This window comes from Podarcis vaucheri (assembly GCF_965113315.1).
Source record: "Podarcis vaucheri genome assembly, chromosome: 10".
NCBI classification, from domain to species: domain Eukaryota; kingdom Metazoa; phylum Chordata; class Lepidosauria; order Squamata; family Lacertidae; genus Podarcis; species Podarcis vaucheri.
In genome coordinates this window covers 59,258,930-59,280,994 of record NC_138748.1, presented here as the reverse complement: position 1 = coordinate 59,280,994, position 22,065 = coordinate 59,258,930, and the positions used below count along the sequence as shown (strand labels likewise).

Genomic DNA, 22,065 nt, shown 5'->3' with positions numbered 1-22,065 from the left:
CTGAGAGGCAAAGTCCCTGCCTTTCTGTTGCTGTTGTTTGTTTATAGGAACTGCTCCAAAAAGCAGCAGCACCTGAAATTTGCCTGTGGAGTCTTCAGCCTGCCTAGGGATGGATGAATCTGTCAATTGCAGTATCTCTCAGTTCCTCATTTTTCCAATCTTAAATTAAGTTCTCCATTTCCACATCAGTTTCCGATTTTTTTAAAAAAAGTCCTCATGAAAACCCATCAGCATTTTTGTGTTAATTACTCCTACTACACAAATTTATATGCAGCGTTGCAAAGCCATTTTTTCTTTGTTATTTTCAAGAATATATGCATTTCATACACAATCTAGTAAATGTGTTTTTGTAGATATTACTTGGATGGAGAACAGCACTGCAAAATCAGGAGGAATGTGAATCTTGGTGGATGGCTGTGTTTTCGGTTTCATGAATTGTTTTGGATGGTGTGGATTTGGTAGGCTCTCCTTCAAATGTGGAGTGAATCAAATTCCTCCCTCTTCTGTATGGATGACTTTGCCTAGTGATAGGAGCAGCACTGTCCCTAGCAAAGATTTGGGGCTATTTTCTGGCCAGGGAGTTTCTTTTGGCTTTTTGCAGCATTTTTCTACCCAGTTGTCCTGCTGCGTCCCTAGTGGCTGGTCTGGTCCTGCTTAGAATTCTAGGCACTGCAATTGACGGCAGTCTTGGTATCAATGAAGATATGGACTAAAAAGGTAAAGGTAAAGGACCCCTGACAGTTAAGTCCTGTTACAGACAAGTCTGGGGTTGCGGCTCTCATCTCGCTTTACTGGCCGAGGGAGCCAACCTTTGTCCGCAGTTTTTCCAGGTCATGTGGCCAGCATGACTAAGCCACTTCTGGTGAAACCAGAGCAGCACACAGACATGCCGTTTACCTTCCCACCGGAGCGGTACCTATTTATCTACTTGCACTTTTTGGTGTCCTTTCAAACTGCTAGGTTAGCAGGAGCTGGGACCAAGCAACAGGACCTCACCCCATCACGGGGATTCAAACCGCCGACCTTCTGATTGGCAAGCCCAAGAGGCTCAGTGGTTTAGACCACAGCACCACCCACGTCTATCCAACCCTTTTCCTGCAGTTTCGTCAATTGAATACGATGCTGAAATAGTAGCTACTTTGCCTCCTTCACCTTGCACATACAGCAATCTGCCTGCCCTACCCTAGTTTCCTACCAGGAAGGGAGGGTTTGGAGGTGGAGAGTCAAATACATCTGGAACTAAGATACTGAGTCTGCACCTTTAAACCCAAGCCGTGATCCTGCTCATTATGGGCCCAAGAACACATGTTGGCAGTTAATCGGTATCGATGAAAGATATTGAACACACCCCTATTGAATGCACAGTTTAATTTGGAGACGTGGTGGAAGGTTGTGAAAGGTGCTATCGGTTGCTGGTTCATGCTGAGATTCTGTATTGGGGTAGTCTACAATAGTGCTGTGCTATCTGAAAAACTGTTTGCTTGTTAAGCACACAACTGTCTTTCCTAAAAAATGGAAGCACAAATGAAGCATTACGTGTCACACACTCATGAAAATCAGAAGAGCTCTTTCCCTGGAACCCCACTTTTGAGCCGGAACTCACATGTAAAGAACCCCTTATTTCCTCAAAATACAGAGTCAATGGGTTTTGGTTATTTTGTTTGAGTGTGTCTGTTTTATATCATAACACACTCTGGAACGATGGATAAATAAATGCTTCTCCACCTACCACTGTGTAACCCCTTGTACATTGGAGCGTGGGTGAAATCACTGGCAGGTCTAGTCCAGTGCCTTAGGAAGACAATAAACTGGATCACTGCTTTCTATTTCTGTTGCATTCCTATTAGATCTTTTGGAGCCCATGCTATTTTGAAAAGTTTTAAAGGCACGGAACTGCAATATAACAGCAATCTGTGTTTTCCCTTGAGGTGACTGTAGTAGTTGCATATGGAAGCTGTCTGCTAGCATTGCCAACTGCTCATTCAGTTGCCTTTCTTGAATGGAAAGCTGCAGTATACTGTCTGCTGAATAAAGACAGTGAGTGCGAAGCAGCACTGACAACACTGAAGGGATTGGAAAGGGGCTCCACAAGTGTGTCTGTAGTAGCTGTCTGGGCAAATAGCTGCTACTGACACTTGGAGCCTAATTCATAGGCTACTCGCTGAACTGTGCCTCTGCAGGAGTTTGCTCTCTTTAACTTGAAAGGAGTCTAAGACGAGCCGTTCCAACCAGTCTGACTGGTGATGCATTTGTCTGGCAATTGGCCCTGGGACCTGAAAAGCCAGTGGATTCTACATTCTGCTAGCCTCTGCTGTGTCCTTCCATATCCTGCTTTCCTCCTAACAACGGATTCTGACCCCTGGCGTGAGAAATTCTTTTTCAAGCTCCATGCATGGCTTGCCAGATTCTTCCCCCTGGTTCTCCTCTTGCTCTACCATCCCAGGCATCTCATCTGCAAAATCAAAATGTGATAGTTTTAGGCTGGATGGAGGTGGAAGCATGTAGAAAGACCAACAATATAGTCGGAAGCAGAGTGAGACAGTGCTTAGGACCAAGGCCAATGTGAACCTGTCTTGGTGGAGGGACTATTTCTTGCCTTGAGTAGAATTTTTCTTCCTTTCCCAGCTAAACAAAAACTTGGCTTCAGTTTCTATTATCTTGAGCCTCTTAGAGAACCTAACCAACGCCACCCCTGTGCTCTCTTTCTCTCCCTCTCCCTCCCTCTCCCTCTCTCCCCAGCAAAGGAGTAGGCAGTGCCTGGCTACTGACTGATCTCTTGATCCTTGGGACGAAACGGAGGGAGAAAAGTCTAACAAGTGCGTCGTTTTGCAGTAAATTAGATCAGATTTCCGCATCTCCGCACTCGGTCTGTGAGCTTGACAGTTCAGTAAAATGTTCCCTTGTAAGGTTCGCCCTCTTAGGGAAAGGGGCAATAATTCATCATTAGGATTTCAGAGTCCAGGTGCAGATGAAAACTGATGGAGCCTCCAGCGAGGCAGGAGAAGTGCGGGGAAGAAGAAAATTTTATCTGAAGCCTAATTCCCTGGTTACAGCAGAGAATAATTAAGATAATATTGCTCCAAGAGTTCTTTAATGATTAAAAATCACATATGCAGAATCCATAAATTGGAGAGCAACAAACTGGGAAAGGTATAGTATTGGGAAAGGCATTTCTTTCCTTCCACCCCCTCTTTTTTCCTTTTTTTTAAAAAATGCACATTATACAAGAAAGTGCACCGATGGCAGAGCGTAACCGGCCCGAGGAAAACCACAGGAGACCAGGCCCGTTCCAAGGACTTTGTTTAGATGCAACAAATCATTTGTCTGTTATTAACCCAGAGCTTGTAATTATGCAGATTGCCATAGATTTTCCTGGGCCTGGAAGTGAGATTGAGGGTTGTTCACACTATACCAGGCAGCTCGGGGCTGGCCATGCATTACTGAACTTGCCACATTTATCATGTTGACTGATGGCAGGAGAAGCAGGTCTTGGGTCCCAGTGGTTAATGTAGTGGGTAATTAACTGTCATTTGCCTAGTAATAGGCTGATGATCAATGGTTTGTGTGGAAACAAATTCTAATCAGGTAGCTGATAAATGCTCGGGGAAAGAAAGCAATTGAAAATTGGGGACGGTGGAATAGAGGAACTCGGTTCAGAATTTCAACGTGGCATTGTGGGGTAGTGGTAATAATAATAATAATATAACAATAGCAAGAGGGGGACGGCTGTTCTTAATGCAAACAAGCAGCTATATTCAGAATTAACACCCGCTCATATTTAGCCCTGGTCTTAGTGCAAGAACGCAACTGCAAGAAGTCTCTTGGGTAGCCTTAAAGCAGCTAAGATTTTAGAATAAGCTTTTCAGCAACATTTGTGGGAGTCCTACATAACTAGACAAAGTGTGTGTGTTTTCTCATTCTTCAGGATTTATACCTTACCCTAACTCAGTGTGTAATTCATGAGGGTTAGGTCTATCAACAACCATGATCCATACTATCAAGATACCTCTGGGAGGCAGATGCTGGATGGGAGAGGGGGCAGAGGGGGCTGTTGCAATTTCTGCCCTACTTAAGGAGCCTCCAAAGGCCACCTGCTCTATGGAGGTTGCCCAAAAAAGAGGAGATGCATTGCCTGGAAAAGAAGATTCAGATTTGCATGAAATTTGCCTATGCTGACTTATGCAGGTTTAGGAATAATATACAGTACATCCCACCATAGCAAAGAAAGGTGACGAGGTGGTATGTGCCTGTTCAGTCTGTTATCCAGGCGCTCACTGTTGATGGACAACTTCAAGGTCCCTGCTGCTCTCCCTTCTTATGTTACATATGGATGGATGGATCAAGCATATCTTCAAATAGAGGACTGCAAAGTAGGATATGTGGACACCCCTGCCTCCCCTCTGTTGGTGACAAAAGAGTGGGCTTAGGGTTGCCATATTTTGAAGTGCAAAAAAGAGGATATACTTCCCAACTTCTAACTATGGATCGCTATGATGACTCTAGCCATGAAAAAGAGGGTGTGTCCCAGAAAAAGAGGACATATGGGCTTTCTTGGTCTGATCAAGTATATATTCCTTCAGCTTAATAGTCCCCCAGTTCTGCAGAAGATCACCTTCAAAGTCACATACATACGCTACCCTGCACAGTTAAGATCAGTTCCTTAAGACGCGTCCTTCCCTCTTCATTCATTCTTCATTCATTTATTGAATTTCTATCTATGCCCTTCATCCGTAGATTTTAGGGTGGTTCCATGTAGATTGTTTTCTCCAGCTGGAGTCTTTTGGAAGAAGAGAGTCCTTTGCGGAGGGGTTTTACCTTCCCATCCCCCCTTCCTTCTTTCTCTTGACACTGGGGATGGGATGAAGGTCAAAGAGGCAGCTTTAGGTTGACGAGAACCCTCCCCAAGAAACTGATGAAGGAGCAATGCCTTTTGGAATGTTAATGCTGTGAATCTCCACCTAGGGTCAACCCATATATTTGTCAAGGAATGTGAATAGGGCACAATGTCAGAAGCCTCTCCTGATATCCTCTACAGTGGTACCTCAGGTTACATACGCTTCAGGGTACAGACTCCGCTAACCCAGAAATAGTACCTCGGGTTAAGAACTTTGCTTCAGGGTGAGAACAGAAATTGTGCTTCTGTGGTGCGGCAGCAGCAGGAGGCCCCATTAGCTAAAGTGGTGCTTCAGGTTAAGAACAGTTTCAGGTTAAGAACGGACCTCCGGAACAAATTAAGTACTTAACCCGAGGTACCACTGTACAAGGATAACCACCAGAACCTCCCAAAATCTCTCACGGCTCAGAGAATTGGGGCATGCAAATTTAGATGCAGCATATAGTAGAGAATGAATAATCCCATCTCCTGGTGTGGCTTTCCATCAGTAACACTTGTGTTTGGTCTATCATGGAGTAAGGAAGCTTTTATATGTTCATAACCTGGATTTTAAAAAACAGCCGCCGCCACCAAATGGATCCGTCCTATGTACTCCTGTTGAAAAGCTGCAAAGCAGGTATGAGGCACCTGTGGTTTATAATACATTGATGGAATTCAGCTCGCATCATTCTTTGAGCATTCACCATGCTGTTTGAGTCTGTTGGGAAGTGAAGTCTGACACCTGCAGGTCCACAGGTTCCCCATCCCTTCTTTAGAGAACCTCAATTTTTGATGCAGTTTAGGGCCCTGGTAATTGAAATGAAAGGAAATAATGATACTGAATTGCTCATTGTAGTCCCCGGTGTGGTTCTATAACATATTAGTCAATTATTCTTCAAAAGCGACAATAAGGTGCTGCTGTAGATTGGTGGTTTCCAAACGTTCTCCCCCATGGACCACTTGAAAATGGATGGAGTCTTTGGAAGACCGCTTAATGAATTTTCTGCCTATTGTAGAAATTGTAATGCAATAGACTAGGAGCTGCATGGTGTTTAATTGTATTTTTATCTATGGAATTCAAATTGTAATACAGTAGAATGCGGCATGAGAGATAAAAGTAGCAATAAAAATACAATTAAAAATCATTATGAATATTTAATGCGGACATGCCGTGGGCCACCTGAATGAAGCACGGTTTAGCAACCCCTGCTGTAGATCAAGAGATCTCAAACCTTGTCTAAGGTAAGCCTTCCTAAATGAAATTAATTTACGACATGTATATCCTGACCTCCCAATGTGTTCAGTGCTGCATACGCAGAGCTCTTTTAACCTTGTGAGCTAGGCATTGCCAGTTTCTTGGTGAGCTCTGTAGCTGAGCTGCTCTGAGTGCTGGAGGTGCCGTTTTTCAGGATTAACCCATTTGAACTGCCTGCCTGCCTGCCTGCCTAGTCGGAAACTGACACATGTTCCTCCCACATCAGACTGAACATTGGAGGCTGGGGACACGGGGGTGAATTCTATCCATACCTTGGCACTATTTAGGGTGGATCAAGTTCCATACGTGCATGGAAATAGGACTCTGTCCCTTTGGTAACAGCATTCACGCAGTGGTGGAGATTGGGCTTTCAAATTTCAGCGGCACCTTGTGTGATACCAAAATTTGGTGTGTACTCTGTCTCTCATGTTCCATTCTACATAATTGTTGTGGCGCCCTCTCAGCTTGGTACCCAGTGCAGGTGAACTGGTCCTCTCCCCTCTCACTCATTTATCCTGCTGACCCTTAAAGCCCTAAACGGCTTCGGCCCAATATACGAAGGAGCATCTCCACCCTCATCGTTCAGCCCAGACACTGAGGTCCAGCTCTGATGGCCTTCTGGAGGTTCCCTCACTGTGAGAAGTGAAGTTACAGGGAACCAGGCAGAGGGCCTTCTTGGTAGTGGTGCCTGCCCTGTGGAACGCCCTCCCATCAGATGTCAAGGAAACAAACAACTATCTGACTTTTAGAAGACATCTGAAGGCAGCCCTGTTTAGGGAAGTTTTTCATATTTGTTGTTTTATCGCTTTATTATTATTACTAATATTCTGTTGGGAGCTGCCCAGAGTGGCTGGGGAAATCCAGCCAGATGGGCTGGGTATAAATAATAAATTTTATCTATTATTATTATTATTATTATTATTATTATTATTATTATTATTATTATTATTATTATTTCTCCTCTTCCTGGCTCTGCCAGAGTCCTGTTCCAAAAAGTCTCTCTCTGCTGCTGTTCTGGTAGTAATAACCATGTTGAGCCAGCTTATGCCGATATCCAGTGTTGTTGGCAGGCTGAGTGTTGTGTCCACACAGGGGTTCAAACCTGGATTGGCCTTTGCTGTGCCATTGCACAGCATAGCTGTTGGAGCATAGTGCTAACAAAGACTAATTGAAAACAGGGGACTTGCTCTCCTGACCAAGCTTCTTGGAAACAACCTGTGGTTGTTCCTTTAACTCCCCAAGCTCTTAAATTAATTTAGATTAATTTAATTGCCCAGGTGAGCTCTGTGGCTAGTAGCACCTTCCACCAACATTGCCTGGAGTATCAACTGCTGCCGCTCCTGAATTGGCATAGATTGACTATGGTCGTTTTAAGCATGGGTAACGTCAAGGTGTGATTATTGCAAACTGGGGCTTCGCTTGCAGTTGCTCAGGAAGCTGCTGTTAGTGCAGAACACTGCAGCACGGTTGCTGATAGGCCTGAGATCCTGCCAGCATATTGCACCTCTGCTCAAACAGGTGCTGATTTCCAACCATGCCAAGTTCAAGGTCTTGCTATTATAATATAAAACCCAAAGCCTTCCGTTTGTTTCACCAAGCCTCTCTAGACTTGGGAATAACTTATGCATATCTGTTTTCAAACATTGCTTCTTTTATTTGCACATCAGTAATTGTTTTGATTTGTTCAATGTACGCTGCTTAGGGGCTATTTAATTAAGCGGTATATAAATTATTTGAAATAAATGAATGCATTTGTGAATAGTGGCCTCAGTTTTACCCTGAAGTGCCTCTCTGCTAGTTTTGAGCCGTTGTGTTGTATTAGTCCTACTCAGAGTAGACTCACTGAAGTTAATAGTACCAACTTAGTCCCATTCATTTCAGTGAGTCTACTCTGAGTAGGGCTTAGTTGGATCCAGCCTCTTTTTGTTTTTGAACTGGCATGGCTTGCCCAAGGCCATTTGAGAATTGTTGGGGTGGAATCTTTTGAGAAGTGATTGTGGAGAGACACACAACCCTCTGTCTCTCTGTGTGTACATATAATTTTAATCATCCGTCTTCACAATTAGCAAAATGAAGTTGACATGAGCCTGAATAATAAATCTACCAGGAGTTGATGAACATAGGGATGCTGGTGATTAAGCCTTGTTGTTGTTTTGTTTATCTCTGAACATTTTAGATATATATATATATAAAATCAGGGTAAACTGATGCACCAGACAATCAGCAGAAAAGTGGTTCATAACTTTAAAAATAAACATGCCATATGTATTATGCAAAATGTGTGCACTGGGCTGATGTCAGGGCTTGGTTAGCTATGCAGGCACCGCTAGTGCACCCCTTCAAATGGGAAGGTTTGCGCACATATGTGTGTGTTGCCAAACCAAGTTTTCGACTGTAGCACCTTTGAATTCATTAGCTCAGAACTGCTTTTAATTCGGCATTTCCCCCGAGAGCCATTAATATTTTTCTGCTGTCAGCCTGATGTTGAAGAGCAAAAAGGAAGGCGGCAGATGTGGCATTTTCATCTATTTTGTATCATACTTTAAAATGGCATTAACTGCTAAACACAGAGGAAGAGCATTGCTACTTTTTTAAAAGGGGGGGGAACCCATTTGCATGTATTAAGTAGCTTTGCATTAAAGTTGGTTTCAAAGATCGGCGGTGTGTGCATCCGAAAAGGAAAGAAAAAAAGTTTATAATCCTCCCTTATTAGAATTAAAATTCTGTATAGATGTGTGTAGGATTATTTCATTATTTGGAACATACCAGCTGTGTGCGGAGGAGGGGGACCACCTTGAACAATGTGTGACTGTGCTCGTATGCACGCACATCTGTTTAAAAAAAGGAAGTGGGTTCTCCCCACCCCCATCACCAATGTTAAAACATTTCATAAGAGATTTGAAATTGTTCCTACAATATAATGTACCTGCGCTCCTAATGTGGCTATATATAGCTGACTGCCTCATTTACTTTAATGGGCTACTTGAATAACATAATCATAGCTATAAGCATGGTACAAGGTTGGAAGGTGCATGAACCACTAATGCTTTCTGACGCTTTAAATGACTTCTTCATAAAATGCTCTTTAATAATGGTAAAGCTTTTAGCACTAGGTGTCAAAAATGACTGCAATGGGAGCCTTCCCCGCACCAGCACCAAACTATTATTTCCTCTTTTGCTAAAGCTTGTGTGTTACAAATAAATAGCACTGAGGCCAAGGTTTTACATCACACTCGTATTTACAGTGAGCTCCAAGGAATTGTGGATTATTATTATTATTATTATTATTATTATTATTTTACTGCACTATCGGACAAACTCACTCCATAATCCGTGCCATAGGCTAACATTTTGCTGAGCTTTATTTATTATTATTTCTTATTTATTTAAGAAATTTCTATACCCTATAACATAGTCCCGGGCTTGTTGTTTTCCCCTTCCTTTATCGTCTTTCCAAGAATGAGAATCCTTACTCCCTACCACATCGAGTAACTTTACATACTGTGTGCTAGCTATGTAGATTTTTCCAGCAAAGGGAGAGAATAAACCATTTCCCCACAGTTCCATATCTTTCCGCCTTTTGTAGAAAGCTTTATGACAGTAGAATGCTTATCTGCGAGTGGAGATGAAAAGCAGCTCGTGCCTCCACCATTGCCCTCTCGGTGCATTTGCACTTTAGCATTTCCGAGAGAAGTTTAGTCTCGTGGTGAAATCAAATATAGATTTATGTCCAGGAAGGAAGAAAAATGCAAGTGTGATTATTGGGTACTATATAGGGGGTTTCTCTTTTCTTGACCCAACCTATCATGCCTCCTCCACTCATCTTTTTTTAAAATTTTCTGTAGGTTATTCGGCGTTACGGGGAACTGTGCAGCCTGCAGCAAACTCATCCCTGCTTTTGAGATGGTGATGAGGGCTAAGGACAATGTTTACCACCTGGACTGCTTCGCCTGTCAACTTTGTAATCAGAGGTAGGAGAGTTTCTTAAGTCTCCTTCCATGTACGGAAACCAACTTGGGACTGACCTAGAATTAGGAGGGTATGGAGGTACAACAGCTTGCTATCATTCTCTGGGCAAAACTGGACACAGTGTACCTGCTCTCACCTACCTCTTATCACAGCAACCCTACTCTTGCACAATAATTACACTGGGCAACAATTTTTTACTTTTTGAATGTTGTATAGATTTCTACAACTGATTTAGGGTATTTTTGCACTGCTGAATCAGGAAATGGCATCCGTTTCTCTCCATCAGGTCAGGTTTACTGTAAACTGAATGGTGGGCATTGATAAAGGTAAGTACACGTAAATTGCATGTTGCTTCACCATTTTTCAAACTTCAGGGCTTGAACTTCCGTTTCTTGGAACTCCTGGAATGCTCAGCGGCAGGGAGGTCTCTCTTCAGAGTCCAACAGTAGTCAGTCATCATGACTGCGTCCTAGCGACCCTGATACCTGGTCTCCATCTCTTTCATGTCCTGATGGAATCTCTCCCCCTGCTCGCCACTCATTGAACCCAGGTTCTCAGGAAACCGGTCCTTATGTGAAAATAGGTATTGCATCTTGACACTCATGTTGCAGCCCAGGTTTCTGAAAGCAGTCAGCATGTTGTTGACAAGTTCTGCGTAGTTTCTGGCCTTATTGTTGCCAAGAAAGTTCTTCACTACCAGAACAAATGCCTTCCATACTTCCAGTTCCACTTCGTTCATTGAGTTTCCGAACTCTGGATCTCTGATGAGCTGACGGATCTGAGGACCATCAAAGATGCCAGCTTTCAACTTCTCCATGGTCAATCCTGGAAAAGCCTGGCACAAGTAAGTGAAGCAGTCACCATCCTTGTCCAGAGCCTTGGTGAACTGCTTGATTAAGCCGAGCTTGATGTGCAGCAGTGGGAAGAGTATTCTGTCTCTGTCCACCAGAGGGTCATTGATGACGTTCCTTTCTTTGCAAGGCACCAATTCCTCCCGCACAGGCCAGTCCTTCTTCGTGTAATGCTGAGCACGGTCCCTACTATCCCACATGCACAGAAAACATGGGTACTTGGTGAAGCCAGACTGTTGTCCCAACAAAAAGTTCACCATCTTCAGGTCAACACAAATAAACCACATGCTGATCATAACCAATTTTCTCCAGCACATACTTCACCGCTTCATAGTTCTCCTTCAGTGTACTCGAGTGAGCCAGGGGTATGGAGGCAAACTGGTTGCCGTTGTGTAGCAGAACACATTTCAGTGATCGCTTGCTGCTGTCAATGAACAGTCTCCAATCTTTGGGTTCGTACTGTAGCACTCCAAGCTTGAGCAGAAGCTGCACAATATCTGCACAGTACACCAAGTCCTTCTCTTCCAAGAAAAAATGGAGGTACTCTTGATGCCTGTTGTGGAAGAAGCTGATGCGAGCACTGTCAGAGAGGAGGTTTTTTTCCTTCAATCTGGATGCCAACAGTTCGGCAGAGTCCTTTGACAAGCTGAGGTCGCGAACTAGATCATTCAACTCATTTTGGGAAAATGGATGTGGAGCATCATCTTCAAGAACCACTTCTTCTTTCTTCATGTCCTTCAACACTGGAGGCATCTTCGTCACTAATGTCAGGAAGTTCTCCGAAGATAGGCACTGGAATTTCATCACAATGAGCTACAGGACGACCTGCTGATTGAAGATCAGGATTAACTTAGTGTTGATCCCCCAACTTTATGCTTTGCCACACCAATTTATGGAAGATTTCGAGGTTTTATGACTTCAAACTGATCCCTTTTCGACATAATCACCCAGAACTATCGGACCTGAATACTTCTTGTCATTAAAATGATCATTTCCAATCAAAACAATTATTCGACATGGCATTTTACCCCCACCAACGTCTTCTAAAATGCTCCACACAAGCATACATGTGAACAAAAGCGTAAAAAAAGACATGTGGCCATAGCTCAAAAACTTGACCTGATTGAGCAAAACCAATGTGGTTTTTTGATTCAGCGCATCAGATTCGTCCTAAATCAACTGAAAAAACACAGACAACAAATTTGTTGTTGACCAGTGTTATCTGTGGTTCAGTATTACAGGCATGAACTTAGTGCTCACCTTTGCCCCACATCTACGGTGATTGCACTGTATACTTTGTTCATGGTTTAGCGGCAAACATGGTAAACCATGGCTTGCAAACCTGAGGCCATTCTTGATTGTAATGCTAAAATCCATTGGTGCAAATTTCATCTGAATGCAGCTCCGAATTTGAGTGACAGCTCCATCATAATGCTGCCACCATCACTTAGCCCCAACATCACATAGAGCAAAACCTTCTGTGGCCATGAAATTATGGAGGTCCTATCCTTTCGGAGATCCGCTTCATTTTGACTTTGAGCATGTTGCCTTGAATCCAGACTTGGACCTGTAGAAACCAACTGGGCTCAAGTTGGCTACTTTTAGACGCACTGAAATCACTTGATTCTTCTCTGACCATGACTAAGTCCAACCCATTATAAAATTGTACATGAACAGTTTGTTTTGGAGTCTCAGGTTAAAATGCTGCAGGGCTGCAAAACTTTAAAACTCTGATGGACCCCAACATTCGCAGAATATTATGATTCAGTTTTCAATACTTCATAAGTGTTGAAATGCACGTTGGGCTGTATCCACTGTTAGGATATTGAGTTTCCGTTCCACCTTTATAACAGGAATGTGGAGTTTTTGTATGTCACATGTCTGTTTACTTCCAGCAGAACTTCCATTGTATATAGCTTTTGCCTATGCTTTTTGCTTGGACACGAAGGGAAGCAGACATGTTTCTCCCTTGTTCTAATGCTGAATAAGCGCTTGTAAATATGCTTACATATGCCTCTGTCCGCTACTTCCATTGCAAAGAGTTCTTATCTCTGCTGGCTTGCGTGCTCAGTCTCTAAAGGTTTCTGAGGCTTGAGTCACAGTTTTTGATGCTGTTCCGAGAACTGGAGTTCGCCCCGGCTGCCGGCCAGTGGGCTGGAGCCAGCTGGAGGCCAGCCAATTGCCCCCATCTCCCAGGATGCATCCCAACATCCACTTGCGCAGCAAACTTCCATGAGCACAAAAGAAGTTCCTCTTCTCCTGGCCCTTCCAGCCGCCATGTGCACCCTGCAAGTCAGATTCCAGGGAGGTGTTAGTAGAGCAGAAGAAAGGGGAGTTCTCTTGGATGAGTGGAACTTTGTTTGCATAACAATGGGTACAGCCCATTTTTTTGGAAGAAGGCCCATGTTAAATATGTTATAGAATACATAAAAATGTTTGTTGAGGTGGCTCTCCTACTTCCTGAACCTTAACTGGCTTAACATGGAAGCCACTAATGGAATGTCACTGCAACTAACCTGGACTGGAGTAGGGCAGTGTCAGGGACTGGCAGGACTCTGGAGTCCCACTCAGGAGAGGAGGAACAGTGGCCCATGGGTTCCTGTACCAACCAGGAGGCAAGAATCAGAGGCAGGGAAAGCTTAAGAGCGGAGGAAGAGGCAGGGCAGGCAACGAAAGTGCTGGGTGCTTCCCTACCCTCTCCTGCACCACTCTCTCCCAGAACCAGAAGGGAACTGAAGAAGGAAGAGCAGAGGCAGTTTCCACGCAGGCATAGTCTCCAACTACCTGTGCACACCCTTTCAGGGGAAGGTACATAAACTGGTGGAAAGGGAGTGGTCTCCAGCTGCTGCAACAGCTCCATACAGCACAGACCTGGAAATAGCTGCCTAGCTGCCAGATTGGTGTGCAGAGGTATCCAGAGCTGTAGAGGCAACTGTAAGGGTTATCTTTTACAAGAAAGTTAGCTCTCTGCCGTGTATATACCTCTGGCCTGTGTGCTTGCCCTAGTAGGGCCGCCAGATGGGTCCCAGTGCTTGGTGGAGCCCCAACCTCACAGCTGCCCAGCCCCACCCCAATGGCATCCGGGCAAGCTGCAGCAACCCCAGTGCCAGGAGGGCCATTCTGTGGCTCTGCCTCACCACATGGGCTGCTCCTGTGGAGACAGAACTGAATGATGGGTAAAAACAGGGCTAGCCCTCTAGATGTCCTTGGACCATAACTCCCATCAGAGCCAGCCAGCATGGCCAATGGTCACCTGATGATGGGAGCTGTAGTCCAACAGCATCTAAAGAGCGTCACATTAGCTAGAACTGGCTTAAAAAAACCCCACAAAGTGTCATGGTCAGGAAATGAATGGATTTGCCCGTTGTGTGGGGTAAAATAATGGAAGAGGCAGCCCACGCTGCTCCGCTTCATTCTATAGCGACATAGTGAGTTTTAAAAACACACACGCACACATACAGCCGAGCATCCCTCATGCAGTGTGAATTGTGCAGCTGCCATAATGATAGCTTTCTACAATTACATTCTAAAACAAAGCCAAATTGACCTTTTTCATCATGATGTGCAGAAAATTAAAATATCAGACAAGTAATAACCACTGTTTAAACTATGTAATAATGCTAAGCAATTAGAAGTTACAGGGCCATTTACAGTTCCTATACATCAGCCTTGTTTTGGTGCAGAACTAAAGAGTCTGCATTCAAAATAAGGTCAGCCTTACCCTACCAGTGGAATCCATTCAAGTACGAAATAATTGCATACTCTTTTGAATTGAAACTCTTAAAGACTTTCCCCCATCCTTATTGCTCCAAACCACTGTTCTAGTGTCATTATTAAAACTGTCTAATACGTTCTTGTTGTTCGCTTCATTTATTGCATGTCGTAATGGGCCTGCATATCTTTAGCGCTGGTTATGCACAATTAGCACTTAGTTACTGTCTTGTCACTTCATCCCGTACAAGATAAACTTCTTTAATGCAAGAAGTCGGCTAATCTTTATCAGTCAAGCAAGGCAGATAATTTTTGTTAGCCATAGAACAAAAGACGGTGGGCTTCTTTTTCAGTGTATAGAGGTTTTGGATTAGTGGCAGGTTTTCTTTTCTTTTTTTAAAAAAAGATAGTGGCCATTGCTACAATCTTCTTGCCTGCAAAAAAAGGAAAAAAGAAGAAGAATTAAAATACAATAATAATATAAATATTTGCAAGTATGAATGATTTGTGTAACAAGCAGAGAGGGGGATTCTATGGGCACAGCTAGACGTGATGTTGGAAGTTAACAGATTGATTTAAAATCACAATTTAGCAAACAATAAAATAGCACAGGACTTTTTAATGGCCAAGTACTAACTTTTTCAGGTATGCTTGCATGTTGTAAATAGTGTTGAAATAACTCTTTAGTCAAAGCCTGTTCTCACCAGAGAACAGGACATCCAATGAAGAACACGAAGAGGGCTCAAACCTCACTGGAAGCTGTACATGCAGAATTTATCAGGCTCAATCTTTTGTGCCTCTGCCTCAAAAGGACCAGGTAATAGCAGATGGGAAAAAATTCTTCCTGAGACTTTGGAGAGTCACTGCCAGTCAAAGTACAATTACATAGTACTTGGCTAGATGTACAAATAGGCCCGATTCAAAAATAACAGTGTAATTTCAATTTTAAACCATGGTTCATTAGACCAAGGAGTCTTGTGCCTGCACCCACCCCCTCACCTTGCCTGGCTTTGACATTGACATCTCTGTTTGTTAAACCACTGTTTCCTAGAATCATAGAATCATAGAACTGTAGAGTTGGAAGGGACCTGTTAAACCACTGTTTCCTGTGATGCCTAAACCGATAAACTGTGGCTTAAGTGCTCCTTACAAATCAGAATATACGGAGAGCAGGCGCTGAGAGAGACATTTGCCTGAGACCCCAGACAGCCGCTGCCACTAAGAGTAGATAGACCACTGGTTTGTGTAAGATAGCTGATGGGATCCACAGTCCCAAAGGGTGCCAGGTTGGCCAAGGTCAATATTAGGAAATGTCATATTTTCTTCTTTGAAAGTAGAAAGTTGGAAAACAACTGTTCTATCTACATTATCTAGAGTGGCATTCTTCAGACTTGTTCCTGGACTGCAACTCCCACCCCCATTATTCCTGTCTATTGACTGACCTGGCTAAGGATGATGGGAGTTGTAGTCCAGCAGCAGCTGGGGACCAAGGTTGAAGAACCCCATCGGTGTTGTCACTGCTACCACCACCATGTAAGTCAAGCAAGGGGTCGGGTGGGGGAAGGCCATTTCACCTTCTTTATGAAACATGATATTGGAATAGGTTTGCAAGCATTGCCCATGGCAGGGGTGAAGAACTTGCATCCCTCCAGATGTTGCTGGACTCTCATCATCCTTGACAATGCCTATGCTGGCTGGAGCTGATGAGAGTAACATCTGGAGAGCCACCAGTTCTCCACCTTGAGCTTATCTGTCAGCCCAACAGTCCACCAGTACTGCATTTACATAGGAAGCTGCCTTATATAGAGTCAGACCGTTGGTCCACCTAGCTCAGTAATGACTATACTGCCTGGAAGCTGCTCTCCACGATTTCAGGCAGGAGTCTCTCCTAACCCTACCTGGAGATGACAGGGATTGAACTTGGGACCTTCTTCTTGCAAGGCAGATGCTCTTCCACTGAGCTATAGACCTTCCCCTTTGTTCACCTTTGTTCTGGTGCAACTCTAGGAAGGTGTGCATGAGGCAAGGCTACCATTGTTGTGTTAAGCAAGGAGAGGGATGCGGGTGGCACTGTGGCCTAAACCACTGAGCCCCTTGGGCTTGCCAATCAGAAGGTCGGTGGTTCGAATCCCCACGACGGAGTGAGCTCCCGTTGCTCTGTCTCAGCTCCTGCCAACCAAGCAGTTCAAAAGCACACCAGTGCAAGTAGATAAATAGGTACTGCTGTGGCGGGAAGGTAAACGGCATTTCTGTGGGTTCTGGTTTCCGTCACGGTGTCCTGTTGCACCCAAAGCGGTTTAGCCATGCTGGCCACATGACCTGGAAAGCTGTCTGTGGACAAACGCTGGCTCCCTCGGCCTGAAAGCGAGATGAACGCCGCAACCCCATAGTCGCCTTTGACTGGACTTAACCGCCCGGGGGTCCTTTACCTTTGTCGTTGTTGTTTAGTCATTTAGTCATGTCCAACTCTTCGTGACCCCATGGACCAGAGCAAGCCAGGCACTCCTGTCTTCCACTGCCTCCCGCAGCTTGGTCAAACTCATGTTAGTAGCTTTGAGAACACTGTCCAACCATCTTGTCCTCTGTCATCCCCATCTCCTTGTGCCCTCAATCGTTCCCAACATCAGGGTCTTTTCCAGGGAGTCTTACCTTTACCTTTACCTGAGGATGGACCACTCTGGCCACAATCAACAGGGGAGATGTGATTGGGGGGCAGACTCTTTCCCCCACCAACACACCCCCAGTTATATATTCATACAAGCTTCTTTTTATATAACTGAGGTATGCTTTGTGGGAGGAAGAACTCTGCAAGTATGTGTAGCCAGAAAAGCTGTTTAACATAGGGTTTTTTTAATTTTTGCAGAGAAACAAAAATGGTCAGGTGCTAAAGAGCTCAGAAAATAACTGCTTCCCCTCTGCAGGAGCCCTTTTTTATTTCCATCTGCTCCATTCAATAAGATGTAGGTGGAATATAACGAAATATAAAAATATGTCGGGGAAGTGTGGGGGGATCTGAAATTAGGAGTGTGTGTTTTCTCTATGAAGCTGCTTTGACCATAAATAACTTGAAAAGCGTTTTCAGGACCGGTTCCATAATCTGTATTTTCAGTCAAGAGCTATGAGCGGGTATTAATCCGAGAGATGGGGGAGAGAGTGAGGTGGGGAGCAGAGGGGAGCCCACACATAAACAGCCCAATTTTCCTTCAGGAGCCAAGCTAATTCTTTTCAATCCACTTTTTTTTATTACACTATTTTCCCTCACTCTATTTAGCGAGCATAAGGATAAATTTCCAAAGCTACCCGGTTGGAAAATAAATGGGTTCGCTGTTTGTCTAGCATTCCAATCTTTACAAATGTAAATCAGCCCAACTGCTGCCCCATTTAAAACCTCACAACTTCACAAAACATTAAAGGCCTCCTTTCAATACACAATTTACTCTGTGACAATTCCCTCAGATTTCTGCTTCAGACATCATTAGAAACTGACTGACTGATAAAAAGGGTGGGGAGGGTGGGGGCCCCACAATCGAAGGTCGCCAAGGTCAACTTGTGTAATTATACGTACTTTTACTGGGTCAACTACACCAGACACCGCTATTTGAAGGTTAAATTGTTACAATTAAGTACATATACAGCCTATTCCCATAGCTACTCTGTTGTTAAATCTACCGTAAACAACGTGCACATTTATTTCTGCTTCTAATTGTGTCCAAGATGTCGCTCGCTTGGAAAATTATACGGCAAAAAAGAACATTGTAATCCATTACCGAATTAAACAATAGTTTCGAGAGTAAAGCGGGTAATTAGCTGAGGGAGACTGGTTTTCATCTGTCTGCCTCAATGCTAAGAAGTTCATTTAGGTTACTCGATTTGGTTTAATTGGAGCTTTTGGGTGTCGCACCTCCCAATATGTTTTTATAGATGGAGCGTTGGCCACAAACAGAATGTGACCCCCCGATGCACATCCATTCATTAGCGAAAGCTCTTCTGTGCGCCAAAAGACCCCTTGGGGTGTGGGGCTCCCTCTGTTTCTCCAGGCGGGCGTTAGAAGAGAGCTCTCTTTTTGTTATTAAGGAAAAATGAACCCATTGAAAAAGTAATGCCCATGCCACACTTAGTGCAAAATTAGCTTGGCTGTACATAAAGGCCAATTCACATGACCCTTCCCGGGCCTGAAATGTTGATTGACAGCGATGCAGATGGAATTAAATAGTGTGGTGAAGCCAGCAAGTGAAGATTTTTGTGAAGCTGTGGTCCAACTTCCCTAAGCTGGGGCTGATGGGAATTGTAGTCCCAAACTTCTGGTGAGCATCAGGTTGGGAAAGGCTTCTGTAATGTCTAACATTCTATAGTGCCACCAAGAGAAGTGGTCAACAGTGGCTTAGTCTTTATACAACTGCTGTGGTCCATGGGTTCATAACCCCAGGGCTGGATTACTGCAACATGCTCTGGGTGGGGCTGCCATTGTCTATGCTCCCGAAGCTCTAGCTGGTGCAGAAATTGATGAGGGAACATGGCCCACAACATCTGACACCAATGTGGAAATGGTGCTCATCTACTACCAAGCCTGGTTCATGGTCCTTGTATTAATGTACAAAGCCCTGGACAATTTAGGTCCCTGGGTATATTCCAGTTCAAACACTGAGGTTATCGGCAGGAGTGTTTCTGGTCGTTCCCCTCATTGGCGAGGCTCATCCGATGGCAACAAAAAACTGCGTGTTTCCCTGACACCTATGTTTTAAATGCAACTTGGATCCTCCACATTTCTCATCTTATTTCCCCCCTCTTGTATTTCCAGATTTTGCGTGGGAGACAAATTTTTCCTAAAGAACAACATGATACTGTGCCAGACAGACTACGAGGAGGGTTTAATGAAAGAAGGTTACGCGCCCCAAGTTCGCTGATCCGATGCCTCGTCACGGAGAATATTGAAGCACTATGTTCTTGCCCTTTCTTTTCTTTGCTTTTGTTCAACGTGTATATATATACATATATATATATATTAAAAAGAAAAACAATGGCAGAACCTACTGAATAGCGTAGAAATAGGGAGACAGGATGGTCATGTGGAATAAAAGGCGGACTTCAAATATATGTAGTGGAAATTGCACCAGTTCACAGTTGAATGTTTATTAAAAGATAATGTAAATACTTGCTGGAGTTTTTTTCCCTTTCCCTTTTCTCTTTTGCTTGCTGTTTTGGTTATTTTACTTTATTTTTTATTTTGCGTCATTTGGCATGAGATGCTTATTTTGGACCAATGTATATAATGTACTGTAATATTCAAAGCACAAATGTAATACAGTTTTATTGTGTTACCATTTGCTTCTTTGTATTGTTGCATTTAGTACAATCAGTGTTTAAACTTTATTGTATATTTATGCTTTCTGTATCTACCAGCTATTTTGAAAGAGCTGTATCTTTCTAGTAAAAACAAAACAAAAGCAAAAAAAAGAGAGAGAGAAAAAAAGAGAGAGCCAATCCCATGCATTCTTCTCCGTTTTAAGAGCTTCACCAATGCTTGATCTATTGAATTAAAACTGATGGGTAAAACTGGCCAAAGTTAAGTGTGCAGTTCCATTGACTTGAATTGGGTCTATTTAAGTGCATGCTAAACTCTCCCATTGAAACCGATGGGATTTGGAGGTACTTAATTTCAGACTGGATTATAATTCTAGCCACCACGCTGAAGCTTCCAAGGTTCTCAGTCTTTCATTAGATCTCATGCAAGCTTTTCTTATCATTACTATTATTATATTGAACGATGTGAGCTATTTTATTCCATACAGTTCAAAAAGTACTTTCTGTTTGCTACGGAATTTCAGCGGGGGTTTCCCCCCTGCAACTTTGTTGGCAGTACTTCTCAACCTTACGGAGTGGGCGTTTAATTATTTGGGGCGGGGGCTACTGTGTTCTGTATACTTCCCCCTCCAATATATATATATATATATGTAATTGCTTGTTTCCAATATAACTGGGAATGAGGAGCTGAGCCCCAATGCAAATCAGTGCCTTTGGGTGTCATGTAAAAATTTTATATGTATATATATATTTCTGAAGTTATTTTAATGTAGCATAGTGATTTCTGCTCCTGTACAGAAACGTTATTTATGAAAAGAAAAATCAGTGTCCTGCCTAAACATCTATCCGGTTTGGGTAGAGCATGCCTAAGAGACTGTCTCCCTCCATATGACCATCACAGCCCATAACGTTGACCAAGAGCGCCCTCTTGAGGTCACCTCCTGAGCACCAACGCAAGACATCTGGGCCTTGCAGAAGGGCATTCCTAGGGGCTGCCCCACAGCTATGGAAGTGCTGTCATGCTGGAGACTCGCCAAAACCTGCATAACCTTTCAGAAGCGTTGTCAGGCATTTTCGATACGAGCTGCTGTTTTTCGGTGGGGGAAGGGGAGATGGAAATGAAGAACCTCCACTTAGAGCGCTGAGGCTATCACATCTGTGGACTTTTGTAGATGCGTTTAATCAAAATTCGACTGGATATTGTATTCTTTGTTTCTTAATTTATTGTTGTCCATTCCAAGTTGTTTGGGGTGGGGCAGTCTAAAAATAAATAAACTCTAAGGATTGGATGGCAAAATCTCGAGCTGGTGCTTCTCAACTACCGACTCAACACCACCACTTTTTTTGGCCAACTACCAGTTCCCCAGTTACCACATTTGCCACTGGTTTGCAAAGAAGACAGCGTCCATCACTTCACGTAACCTAAAATTTCTCAGAAAACAATTTTGAGTACTTTTCAAAAAGTTCTCCTAAGCTGATAGAGAATTTCCATTAGAAAAAAAATGATCAGTGAAATTATCTTTCCAATCCCACCATCTATGAATTTGGGGTACAGCTGTGGATCCAATTTTAATCTCTGTTAGCTAACATGAGTTTCATTCCTCATTATAAGTGAGCATCAGTTTCTTGGGAGAAACCCTTGGGAATATTTCACCGCTTCCCCAAAAGCATGCAGCAAAATGCTCTCCCCAAATAGCATGGGATGTTGGGGGGGGTGTTATTTTAGCACCAACCTTTGCAGCTCCATGGTGTCATCCAACCAGATCCCGCTCCTATGTTTGACATCTCTACCTGATTAAATCATGCAACCCTTTTTAGACAGCTTGGTGGTCGTACAGCAGAGGTGAGGAACATCAGGTCCAAGGGACCAATGCAGTTCTCCTGGCCTCTATCCAGTCCTCAGGACCATAAGCTTCACCGGGTCTGCTTCCCATCCTTTCTCCTGGCTGGAATGTGCCCTTAAATGGCAATAATGCCTCCTACTTGCCCAAATGGAGGGGTGGATGTGTGTGTGTGTGTATTAGGTGGCTTCTGCACAGCATGAATGGACCCTGCTGTGGCACCTGTTAAGAGTGGCACCTGCACTTACTTACTTACCTCTACCC

At 43.7% G+C, this 22,065-nt stretch overlaps 1 protein-coding gene across 5 annotated transcripts in view; it reads left to right on the top strand.

Annotated features, from left to right (window-relative positions):
* LMO3 (LIM domain only 3) overlaps window positions 1-21,249 on the top strand; it is a 91,591-nt gene extending 70,342 nt beyond the window's left edge. For all 5 annotated transcript variants that reach the window (XM_082239290.1, XM_082239292.1, XM_082239291.1 and 2 more), the window contains exons 3-4: window positions 9,974-10,099; window positions 19,458-21,249. In XM_082239290.1, coding sequence (XP_082095416.1) covers window positions 9,974-10,099; window positions 19,458-19,563 — 232 coding nt within the window. In that variant the 3' untranslated portion in view covers window positions 19,564-21,249. The remainder of the gene's footprint in view (window positions 1-9,973; window positions 10,100-19,457) is intronic.
* The last annotated feature ends 816 nt before the right edge of the window (window positions 21,250-22,065 follow it).